At 40.7% G+C, this 12,489-nt stretch overlaps 1 protein-coding gene across 1 annotated transcript in view; it reads left to right on the forward strand.

The window, feature by feature from the left end:
- The window catches only part of ZNF143 (zinc finger protein 143), a gene marked incomplete in the record, with an annotated part of 82,390 nt that overhangs the window by 65,489 nt on the left and 4,412 nt on the right, over window positions 1–12,489 (forward strand). Inside the window, 3 exon segments of the mRNA XM_027766106.1 lie at window positions 3,586–3,813; window positions 7,438–7,586; window positions 10,461–10,622. Coding sequence (XP_027621907.1) covers window positions 3,586–3,813; window positions 7,438–7,586; window positions 10,461–10,622 — 539 coding nt within the window.

Raw genomic sequence — 12,489 nt, forward strand, 5'->3', positions numbered from 1 at the left:
AGCCATGTGGGAGTCCAGCACCTTAACCACCACACCACCTGCCAGCCCCCCGCCTTTTCTTTTTTTTTTTTTTTTTTAAGAGAGATTTTTGCTGTAGGTCATGCACTCTTGCCAGAGAGACATAAAGTGAGAATTCAGCCCCTAGGAGGGATGGCCACTCTGCAACCCCTTCTCCATTCGCCTCTCAGGACCTTGGGCACGCACATGCATGTGACTGGCATGAGTTTTAAGTCACCAGGCCCAGGACTTGAACTGTGGTGGACTATGTGGGAGTTCAGCAACATAATTACACATGCATTTTTGATGGGTTATAATATAGATATTTAATAGCCCTTTTATGATATTTGGGGAAATTGGACTTTTTTTTTTTTTGGATGAGAATGGAAAGTGTTATTTTTCTCATATAAAGGAATGGAGTACAGACTCCTTATCTGATAGTTTGCCATTCAGCTCATTTTATGGGCAACTTAGAGTCTGATAAGAGAAATGTCTATGATATGTTTGGGACATTTAGGTAGAGCAGTACTTTTAAATGTGACTGTACTATGGATTCACCTTTTAAAGTACACCAGTTCCTCAGCTCCTGTCTGCAGAGATTCAGGCATAGTTGTACTGGATAGGCTGAGGCCAGGCATTAACATGTAATAAAAGCTCCCTTGGTCTTTTATATGTAGTCATGGTTGAGAATCATTGAAGTAGAGATATTTAGTAAGTAGTTACTAATGTGGGTCTGACCCAAGAGGTAGTTCTAGGCTGGAAGAAAAGGTTGGTTAATGGTCAAGTAAGTACTACAGTAAATACCACACTATGCTGTTAGTGGATTGTAATGACACAGTCCTGTAAAATGTCAGTTCGTTCTTACAGGATTGATAAGGTGACCCAGGTGAAGCTATGCGACATACCATTAGGGAATTCAAAAGCTCAGTCTGGCTTAACTCTTGTAGTGCAGCTGGTGGTTTACTGACCTGTAGAGCTACAAGCCATATGACAACCACCATTTGAATCCCTGGTCCAATAGACCTGAAAACACACCAGACCTGTGTGTGCATGCCCACGACCCTGGAGGACTGGAGGAAAGGCATTGCAGGGAGGAAACCCTGCAGAGGGTGTTCCTCCTTCCCTCCCTCCAACTCTCCTTCCACTTCCTTTTTTCCTTCCTCCCTCTCCTTCCCTTTCATTCTCCCTGCCTCCATTTCCCTCTTCTCTCTATATTATGAGGGGGGAAAAAACCCTCAGGACCAGCAGATGCCATAATGGTTACATCACTGGACTCCTACATGACTGACTGTGGTTCAAGTCCCGGACCCAGTGACTTGAAGCTCAAACTGGGCACATATGCATGTGTGCCCAAAATCCTGAGAGGAGAGGGGATTGCAGTCCCCCTTGGGGGGGGGGGTGATTTCTTGCTTTCTGTCTCTCTGGCGATCACACGCACCCTATAGCAAAAATCTCTCTCAAAATCAAACCCTCAATCCAGATTCATTCACTTCTTGACTGTGGTTTGGTGCCACCTAGTGACGGTTTCTGCTGTTACCTAACTATCAGCTGGACTGATTTTTCCAAGTTACACTTGGCTGCCATTTCCTTTGCCCTCACCACATCTCCTGCTTTGAGAATAGACTGGGCAGGGGCCAGGATGCAGTCTCCAGTTCCTTTCTGTGTAAGACATACTACATATGTTAGTATGAGATTTTACTATTCCTAGGTGGTTTTACTGCATTTAGTACCTCGAGAAAAGGTAAACAAAGAGGGTATGAAATGAAAATGAACTAGGCATGCTTGTGTATGCACACTTGCAAAAAGCACATGTTAGGAATCACAAGTTTGCAATTATACCTCTAATTTCAATCCCTCCCACAGGGCTCTTTTTCCGCCACCCTCCATCCCATATCTGTATGCCTCTTCCACAGTGAGCCCTGGCTTCTGCCAACCTTAAAACACGTACTCACTTGCTTCCTCTTTTATTTCATCTAATACACTTTCAGAATTGCATTACCTATACTACTGTGGTGGACAAACATACTAAAAAGAGTTCCAGATTTGAGTTCTTCCCATCACCTAGTGGAAAACTAAGGGCCATAGTCAAACACTGTGTATATGAGTTACTTTAATTAATTTATTCTTTCTCCCCCACTTTTACCCATGTGTATGGTTAAAGTATTCATTAAAACTACACTTTAGGTTAATTTAGTTAATGGCTTTCAGTTTTAAGTCTGCATACCATCACATTAGTATTGTCTAGATATTTTATATTAGGTAATTGTCATTCATTTAACTTGCATTTTTTAAAAGCTCCATCTTTCAGATATATAATCTTAAATATTTACTAATTGAATGTACTGTGCTCTGGATCTGTTTCAGAGTAATCCTGGGTAGGAATTAAAGAAAAATATGTAGTAAATAAATGATGTGATGTTGGCCGTGAACTAATAGTTGAAGCTAGATGATTAGTACACAAGGGCTTAGAATACCATTTGTCTCTATTTTTGTGTTTGAAATTTTTTATAATAAAAAACACTAAGAATACATAGATTCCCTAAAGTGTTCTCAAATTATTTCATGGAATAAGAAAGTGTTTAAATTTAATTTATTATTTTTTTATTTTTAATTTTCTATTGGGCATGTGTGCTCACGAGAGAGAGAAGGAGAGAGAGAGAAAGTGGGAGGCCGGCAAGTGCATGGTGGTTAAGGGCTCTGGTCTCCCATATGACTGACTATGGTTCAAGTCCTGGACCCGGCAGCTTGCTTTCTCACTTTCTCACTCTCTCTTGCTCTCGCTCTGCCTCTCTCTGGTCAAATTAATGTAAGTAAATAAATAAAGTCAAATAAAATTATTCTTTTATAAATAAAGTCAAATAAAATTTAAAAAAAAAGTGAGAAAGCAAGTCACCAGGTCCAGGACTTGAACTACAGTTTGGCCATGTGGGAATCCAGCAGCTTAACCATCACACCACCTGTTGGCCCAAGAATTAAAGTGTTACTGCTCTTTATTTTTTGTTTATTTATAGTTTGCCTTTTGGGAAGTGGTTTTGTTTTTGTTTTTGTTTTTTCAGTTTATTTATTTATGAGAAGAAAGAGACGGGGACTACTGACAGGGTCTTGTTGCCATGTTACATTTTCCTTCTGCTGTACCTGCAGGTTTGCCTGGTACCTTTAGGTCAACCCAGGATCTGAACTCTGAGATCTCCCATATTGCTCCAGGATCACACGCAGCAGTACCCTAAATTGCACTTATTATTGTCATTTTTTTAGTATATATTTAAATTATCTAATGACAGGAAACAGTAAATTATTGTCTCACCAGAGCAAGACAGCATCTCCAGACTTACTGGGCAACATCTCTGGTTTTACTGTTCTATCCCCCCAAAGTTAAGAGGAATTGGTATTGATGCACAGGGACACCACTCAGGATGCAGACTTCCTCTCTGCCAAGTGGAAACCATAGCTAGGGAGTCTTCTTGAGTAGGATGCAAAAGGATTTGGTGACTGTTTTTAGAGGTTTTTTCCTCCCTTGGAAGGTATGGAATAATTATGCCTGCATTTGTGAAAATTGACTTCGTGTGTATGTCTTCTGTTTTTACTTAGGAGAAAAGCCATATGTTTGTACAGTTCCTGGGTGTGACAAAAGGTTTACAGAGTATTCCAGTTTGTACAAACACCACGTCGTTCACACTCACTCCAAACCATACAACTGTAACCACTGTGGGAAGACATACAAGCAGATCTCCACTTTGGCCATGCACAAACGGACAGCCCACAACGACACTGAGCCCATCGAGGAGGAGCAGGAAGCCTTCTTTGAGCCTCCTCCAGGTGAGGGTTTTGTCTGTTATGTGTGTTTCTGAGTTTGAGAATCAACAGTTCGGAGCATTATTTATGTTCATAGCATTTTCTGAAATCATAATGCTTCATCCATGTAATCACACAAACATAATGTACAACTGTGAGAAATGCTATTGAAGAAAGGTACTCTGTGCTCTGTGACATATAAGAGGGGAGCTTAGTCTAATCTAGGGGCTCAGAGAAGTCTTCGCCAAGGAAGTTATTTCTGGAGAGATCTGAAGAATGAATAGGGGTTAGTTATTCAGGGAGAGAAGGAAAACAGGGAAAAAATGCAAGAGACCATTCTGGATGGAGTAACCTGTGCAGAAAGCCATGTGGTTGGGGAGGGCAAAGTTACCAATAGTTGGCGATACTGAAGGAATCCTGGCGGCTATGGCCGTTCTGCCTTTCAAGGTGGTGTGCAGTGAGGCTGGGGAGTGAGGCAAGCCAGCCAAACTTTGAGACTGTTGGTCTTAATTATAAGAGCAGAGAAACACTTCCAATAACGCTTCCTTAATCTAGGTACTATTAGGTATGTTACAAGAAACACAGTTAGGGCCAGCCTATGGTGTGGTGAAGGCAATTGGATTCCACACAAACAACTGCACAGTTTGAGTCCTGGACTCAGCGGCTTGAAATAAAAATGCCAGGCACGCATGCCTATGTGTCCAAAAGCCCAAGAGATGGGAGAGATGGAGAAGGGGTTGTGGCATGACCATTCCCCATGAAGAGAGCTTTTTCATCTCCCTCTCTGTTTCTCTCAGCTAACACATATGCCTCTAACAAAAAACAAAATTAGGTCCAGCAGGTGGCATGGTTAAAGCACTGGATCTCACATGGTCAATTGCGTGGTTCAAGTCCCAAACATGGCAGCTTGAAAAACACAACAAGTGTGCATGCACGTGTTTCTAAAATACCAATAAGAGAATGGAGGAGAAGGGATTGTGGCGTGGTCATCCTCCTGGGCGGTGATTTCTCATTTTTCCTTTCTCTCTTTGTTTTTCTCTCCAGCGAACACATGCACTCTATAGGGAGGGGGGGAAAAAAAAGACCAAAAAAAGAGCATCTTTTCTCACATTGTTTTAAAAATATTTAAGGTTTTTGCCATAGGGAGTGTGCACTTCTAGAGAGAGAAGGAGAGTGAAAGGGAAAGTGAGAAATCACCCCTAGGGGAGATGGCCTTGCAGCATTCCCTTCTCCATTCTCCTCTTGGGATCTTGGGCACTCAAGTGCATGGTACCCAGCATGAGTTGAAAGCCACTGGGTCAGGGACTCACATTGCAGTCAACTATGTGGGAGTCCAGCGCCTTAACTACTATGCCACCTGCTGGCCCCCTTTTCTCACTTTTAACAACTGATAATAAAGCATTGGAAAACATTTAAGTGAAAAAGGTTAGTTGGAGACTAAGAGAAAGAACTGAACACCTGCTTAAATTATTTCCTGTAGTTATAATTTGTCTTCTTAGATATTTGCCAGGTGATAATATGAAAATTGCAATTTTTTCAGTCTTAAGTGCTATATTATCTCAAGCTGAAACACTGTAAGCATGCATGGTTAGATAATACAGCTATTGGTCAAAGGGTGCAAAATTTCAGTTAGACAGGAGGAATAAATTCTGGAGAATTAATGTACAACCTATAATTAGTAGTAGATTGTATATTTGAAAATTGTTAAGAAAAACGTGGATAAGATATTATAACAATTGCTGAATCCTTTCAGTTAGAAAGCAAGTTTTAATGATGCCAAATGTAATTTATATAAGACTTTTTTTTTGGGGGGGAGAGGTTTTTTTTGCTATAGGGTGCGTGCACTTGCCAGAAAGAGAGAGGCGACAGGCGTGTGCGCTCGCCAGAAAGACAGAGAGAGACAGAGAGATAGAAAGCGAGAAATCACCTCCCGGGGGGATGGCCACACCTCAATCCCTTCTTCTCCATTCTCCTCTTGGGATCTTGGGCACACACGTACATGTGCCCAAAGTAATTTTAAGCCACCAGGTCCGGGATTTGAACCACGGTCAGCTACATGGGAGTTCAGTGACATAGTCATTATGCTAACTGCCGGTCCCTATAAAACTTTTTTTTCTATGTGAGAGAGTATGTGAGAGAGAAAGAAAGGAAACAGGCATTGATTGATATTTGACAAGGTCTTGTCACTTCAGTCTCTCTTGCCCTGGCCTGCCAGTCAGCTAGAACCATAGGCACATGCCACCACAGCCACCTTGTCTAGGTTGGGCTAAAAACAGAACCCAGGCCTTCCATTATGACCTCTGTCGTCGCGTGATAGTGCCCTCCCACTTATATCACCATGATTGGACCAACTGTTTTGTTTTGTTTTGTTTTTTAAAGCATTCTCAGTTTCTTCCTTAAATGTCTATAATTCAGATTATCAGAAGTTCTCGTATTTCAGAAAGTAGACTGTAATACAATAATACACATTTTATTTTTAAAATAACTAAAGTGAGGGACCAGCAGGTGGCATGGTGGTAGGGACACTGGATTCCCACATGGCTGACCACAGTTCGAGTCCTGGATCTGGTGGCTTGCTTTCTCACTTTCTCTCTCTCTCTCTCTGTCCTCCTCTCCCTCTCTGTCCCTCTCTGGTAAAATTGAAAAAAATAGTAAAGATAAATAAAATAATTCTAAAAAATAAATCACCCTAGAATTATGATAAATAAATAAAGTGAGATTGCTTTTCCAAGAATAGAGATGAATTTATATTCCTTTTTTGGGTTTTGTAACTCATTGGGGTAATGATGTATAACTAGCTGTGGAACAGAACAAAACTGAAGCCATGACTATCATGGAAATTACTTTTTGTTGACTGTAGCCGTTTATATGTCAAACATTGACTTTGAGCAGCACTCTTAGAAAAGTGTATTAGGTCCTTCTATGAAGGGAGAAAAATCTCTCTTTCTGGCTTCATGAGGAGTAGAAGGTGATAGAAAAGATCAGCAATCTTCCTGGTTGCCAAGTACGGCAGTAATGGACTGTTGAAATTGCTGGTTACTTGCCGGTTCTTTATAAAGTAAAGAAATGGGTGACGGTTCCTATTCTGTCACTTATTCAATGATTAACCTTAACCCAGATAATACGCATTACATTGTCTTTACACTTTGATGTTATTGTGTACCTATGACTTGAATCATTCACTCATGTTAAAGATTAAGTTAGTATCTATAGGTTGTGTTTACAAAGCATTCTGGTTTTGTGGTTAATGTTTATGAAGATTGTCTTATCACTATCAAAAGCGACTGCAGTAATTCAGTGAGTGTTTGGTACACCCATAAGCTTATTTGTCAGTCGGTCTTTCTGTACAGTTCCTCCCTTGCCTGCCCCTAATGCATATGCATGGTATCACGTAATTCTCCAGCTAGAGAATAATAATATTAGAACACGTGGAAAAGTGTGATTTGGTCTGCTTTGATTTGGTTTGGCTTTGCAGAAGTGGAGGTGAAAGCATTGGAGGTGGTCCTGGAAGTCATTTTTATGATTTAGGAAATATACAAATATATTTTAAATTTATATAATACACTCTTTAAAAATGTTTAAAAGCTCTCTTGTATTCTAAGCAGATTGGTTGGTTGGTCAAACACTTGGTTCCTTTGTTTTAAACAGGTCAAGGTGAAGATGTTCTTAAAGGGTCCCAGATCACATATGTTACAGGTGTCGAAGGGGATGATGTTGTGTCTACACAAGTAGCCACAGTTACACAGTCTGGGTTGAGTCAACAAGTTACACTCATATCCCAAGACGGGACTCAACACGTAAGTATCCACCAAAAGTCAAATACATTTTAAAAATATTTTTCCAAACTCAGGTTAAAGGCAGACTGGGTCTCCATCAAGGGAAGTCTTGTGTATCAAGGGTATAAAGTTTGAACTTCAGTCTGTATGCTGACCTCTCAAGGCTTTTCAATAACCAACTAAAAAAAACTAGATGCCTGGAGATTAGTAAGGAAGGAATGTTTGTGACCCTGCAGACTCTAAATGGTGTTTGGTAGAACTCAAAGGGGAGGTAATGAAGGTCAGAACCACAGTGAGATTGAGGGCATGAAAAATAATAGATCCAGGACCAGCATGCGGCTTGATGGTTATGTTGCTGTTCTCCCACATAATCAACTGTGGTTCGAATCCTGGACCTGATGGCTTAAAACTCACACCGGGTATGTTGTGTGCATGCTCAAAATCCTGAGAGGATACTAGAGAAGGAATTGTGGCATTATCATCCCCCCTGGGGGGAATGATTTCTTTCTTTCTGTCCCTTCACCTCTCTCTGTCTGGTGAGCACACATGCCCTATAGCAAAAATTTCTCTCTTAAAAAAAAAAAAAAAGTAATGGATCCATGTGATACACAGCTCAGAGAAGGGGTAGGACATGGTGGTTCACTCAGTCTAGAGGGTGCGATGGAGAAATCAGCAGAGCCTTAGCCGAGGTGATCAGAATACAGTGGTATCACTAAGGGATCCTAGGAAATCAGTGAGGAGCAAACCTGTAAAATGTCCAGATTATGATTCTCTCCTTACCCAGATCAGGGAGTTCATTCAGCAAGCTTCACAGGGTTGACAGAACGGCTATCTTGATGTCCCCAAGAAAAACAGTGTAATGATTGTTCTGATAGCCAAACTTGTCATTTTTTTCCCCAGATGCCACTAGCCTAAAATAATTAAACCTTGAGTTCATTTTTAAGCTCTAGCCTAAAGTGTCTTAGGAGTCTTAGGATCTGGTGGAAATAGGAAAATGAGTTATAATGTGTTTCTTTACTCTCCTGTATCTGCCTCTTCCGTGGAGAACTCTCTCTTACCCATCTCTCTTAGAGTTTTTACCTTTCATGATTAATCCACCCTTGGTGTTTTTATTTTTTTTTAAGATTTTTAAAAAATTCATTCATTCATTCATTCATTCATTCATTTTTAATTTGACCAGAGAGAGAGAGAGGAAGGAAAGTGAGAAAGCAAGCCACCAGGTCCAGGACTTGAACCGTGGTCAGCCATGTGAGTGTGTCCAGCGCCTTAACCAACACGCCACCTGCTGGCCCCCCACTCTTGGTTTTAATGACTATTAGCACGCTAGTATTAACTAGGAGGCAAAATGTATTGAGGATTAGAGAATACAAAGCACTTGTACCATCCCATTCATACCCCCACCCTTTGACATCACTGATTCACACAGTGAGTAATACTTAGAGCCAGTCTGTGGTGGTAGTGAAATCAGCTGAATCTCTCATGGGTGCTTTCCTTTTTTATTTATTTATTTATTTTATTTATTCATTCATTTTATTTTTTAGTTTGGCCAGAGAGAGACAGAGGGTGAGAGTGAGAGAGAGAGGAAGTAAGAAAGCAAGCCACCAGATTCAGGACTTGAACCCTGGTTGGCCATGTGGGAGTGTCCAGTGCCTTAACCACCACGCCACCTGGTGGTCCCTCATGGGTGCTTTCTTATAGTCACTCTCTCTGTGTCTCTCTGGCAAGTGTACATACCCTCTGGCAAATAAAATAAATAAAATATTAACTATATTTACTTAACCCAGTTTTTTGTTTTTTTTTTTTCATTTAATTCCATTTGTTGTTATTGTTATTTAACTTGACCAGAGAGAGACAGGGAAAGCAAGGAAGCAAGCTGCTAGATCTAGGACTCAAACTGCAGTTAGCCATGTGGGAATCCAGTGCCTTTAACCACCATGCCACCTGCTGACCCCAACTTAACCCAATTTGAATTCAGCATCAACCCTAACACTTTTTCTTGTATTTGGTCATCATTATCATGGCCCCTCTCTCACCACACAGAATAAATCTAATTCCTCTTCATTTATTTGAAAATAGCTGTCTTCCCATCCCAGCATTATTTCCTCTAGACGTAACTTTCTCTTTCTTCAGGAATTAGAAATAACAAACAAACAAATAAATGTTGGGGTTTTTTTTTGGAGAGGTTTTTGCGATAGAGCGTGTGCGCTCGCGAGACAGACAGAGAGAGACAGACAGACAGAAAGCGAGAAATCACTCCCCAGGGGGGGATGGCCACGCTGCAATCCCTTCTCCTCTATTCTCCTCTCGGGATCTTGGGCACGCACGCACGCACATGCGTCCGGCGTGAGTTTTAAACCATCAGGTCCAGGACATGAACCGCGGTCGACTACATGGGAGTCCAGCAACATAGCCATGACGCTAACTACTGGTCCCAATAAATAAATGCTTTTTAAAAATATAGATAGAAAGAAAGTAAGTTAGGTATTTCTGGGGCCCAGGTAGTAAAATGCAATTCTCTACAAGGCTTATCCATATGAGATTTCTGGGTTTGTGTCCAGAAACTTCCCTGAGTACATTGGACACACATGGGTCCACGATCTGGGGCTGGTTGAAACTGGAGGTGGATTGTAGTATCAAGACCCTGTTGATAGTACCTATCTGTCTCGCTCGCTCTCTCTCATGGAAGAAATAAGTTAATAAACTTACAGAGCAAAAAACTACAACTAGTTTAAAAAAAAAAGAAATATAGATTTTTTCCTGAAGACTGAAAGAATTTATTATAAAAGGTTTATCTGTTCCCACAGAGTAAACTTACACAAGGATTACGCTCAGTCCTTAATTAAGATTGCCAAATAAAACAGGAAACATTGATTTGTAAAACACCATGTATTGCAGGTCAACATATCTCAGGCCGACATGCAGGCCATCGGCAACACCATCACAATGGTAACACAGGACGGCACGCCCATCACAGTCCCTGCTCACGACGCAGTCATCTCCTCAGCCGGAACACACTCTGTTGCTATGGTTACCGCAGAGGGTACAGAAGGGCAGCAGGTACATTTCTTTTTTCTGTTATATTAGCCATTGCCTATATCAGTATTAAAACTGTTACACAGAGGGGCCAGTATTGGCAGGATAGTTAAGACATTGGATCTCACATGGGCAACTGTAGTTCAAGTCCCGGATCTGGTGACTTGCTTTCTCTCTCCCTCTCTCTCTCTCTGTCCTTCTCTGGTGGGCACACATGCCCTGTAACAAATTTTTTAAAATTAGTAATAATAATAGATAAAATTAAATAAATAATTCTTTTTAAAACAAAAAAAATTACACATTGCAAAGTGGTTAAGGCACTAGACTCCCACATGGACAACTGCAGTTCAAGTCCCGGATGTGACAGCTCGCTTTCTCACTTTGTCTCTCTCTCTGGTGAACATATATGCCCTATAGCAAATAAAAAATGATAATAATAATAAAATTACATAAATAGTTCTTTAATTATTTAAGAAAAATAACTGTTGGGGGACCAGCAGTTATCGTAATGGCTATGTCACTGACTCCCACGTAGTTGACCGCGGTTCGCATCCCAGACCTGGTGGCTTAAAACTCACGCCAGGCGTGTGTGCTTGCGTGCCCAAGATCCTGAGAGGAGAATGAAGGAGAAGGGATTGCGGCGTGGCCATCCCCCCTGGGGGGTGATTTCTCGCTTTCTGTCTCTCTGTCTCTGTCTGTCCGTCTGGCGAGCGCACGCACCCTATAGCAAAAAACTCTCTAAAAAAATAAAGAAAAATAACTATTGGGACCAGATGTTGGCGTAATGGCTGTGTCACTGGACTCCCATGTAGTTGACCGTGGTTCTAGTCCTGGACCCGGTGGCTTAAACTCATGCTGGGGGCGTGTGCATGCATGCCCAAGATCCTGAAAGAAGAATGGAGGAGAAGGGATTGTGGCATAGCCATCCTCCCGGGGGGTGATTTCTCGCTTTCTGTCTCTGTCTTTCTGGCAAGTGCATGTGCCCTATAGCAAAAACCTCTCCGAAAAAAGGAAAGAAAAATAACTGTTACACAGTTGTATAGTGAGGTACAGTGATTAAATACACAAACTTCAGGTTGGATCCTATTTTTGGCAACTTTTTAGCTACTTATCCTCAGAGACTATTTTTCCTCATCTATATAATAGAAGTGACAGGAGGCTGGCAGGTGGCTTAGTGGTTAAGGGTGCTGGACTCCCATGTGGCTGACTACGGTTCAAGTCCCAGACCTGGCAGCTTGCTCTCTCTCTCTCTCTATCCCTCTCTGGTCAAATTGAAATAAATAAATGAATGAATAAATAAAGTTAAATAAAATAATTTTAAAAATAGAAGTGACATTTGTATCTACCCCATAAGGTTGATATAAGGATCGAATGAGATAATGTATATAAAGTACTCAGCCTAGGTATATATGAGGTACTCAGTAATATTAGCTCTTCCTACCATTCTAATTGGATACTTAGAAAATAAATTAATTTGCAGACTTTACTTTTTTAAAAATTATTATTTTATTTGTAATTATTGTTATTATTTTTAATTTGACCAGAGAGAGAGAAAGGGAAAGTGAGAAACCCAGATGCCAGCTCCAGCACCCTAACTACCACACCAGCTACTGGCCCCACAAACTTTATTTAATTTTTTGAATATATAAGATCACAGGGCCCAAGATCAAAAAACATAAATAGGTATAATATGCCACTGAAAATTCTTGCCTTCACAGATAATCCACTTTTTAAAATTGACACTTTGATTAGTTTGTTTAAATTTTTTTAAAGAATTATTTTATTTAACTTTATTTATTTTATCCATTTATTTTTTATTTTTTTATTTTTTTATTTTTTGAAGAGGTTTTTCGCTATAGGGCGCGTGCACTCGCCAGACAGACAGAGAGAG

The sequence above is a fragment of the Tupaia chinensis genome, unplaced genomic scaffold (genome assembly GCF_000334495.1).
Source record: "Tupaia chinensis unplaced genomic scaffold, TupChi_1.0 Scaffold141165_1, whole genome shotgun sequence".
Classification (NCBI taxonomy): Eukaryota; Metazoa; Chordata; class Mammalia; order Scandentia; family Tupaiidae; genus Tupaia; species Tupaia belangeri.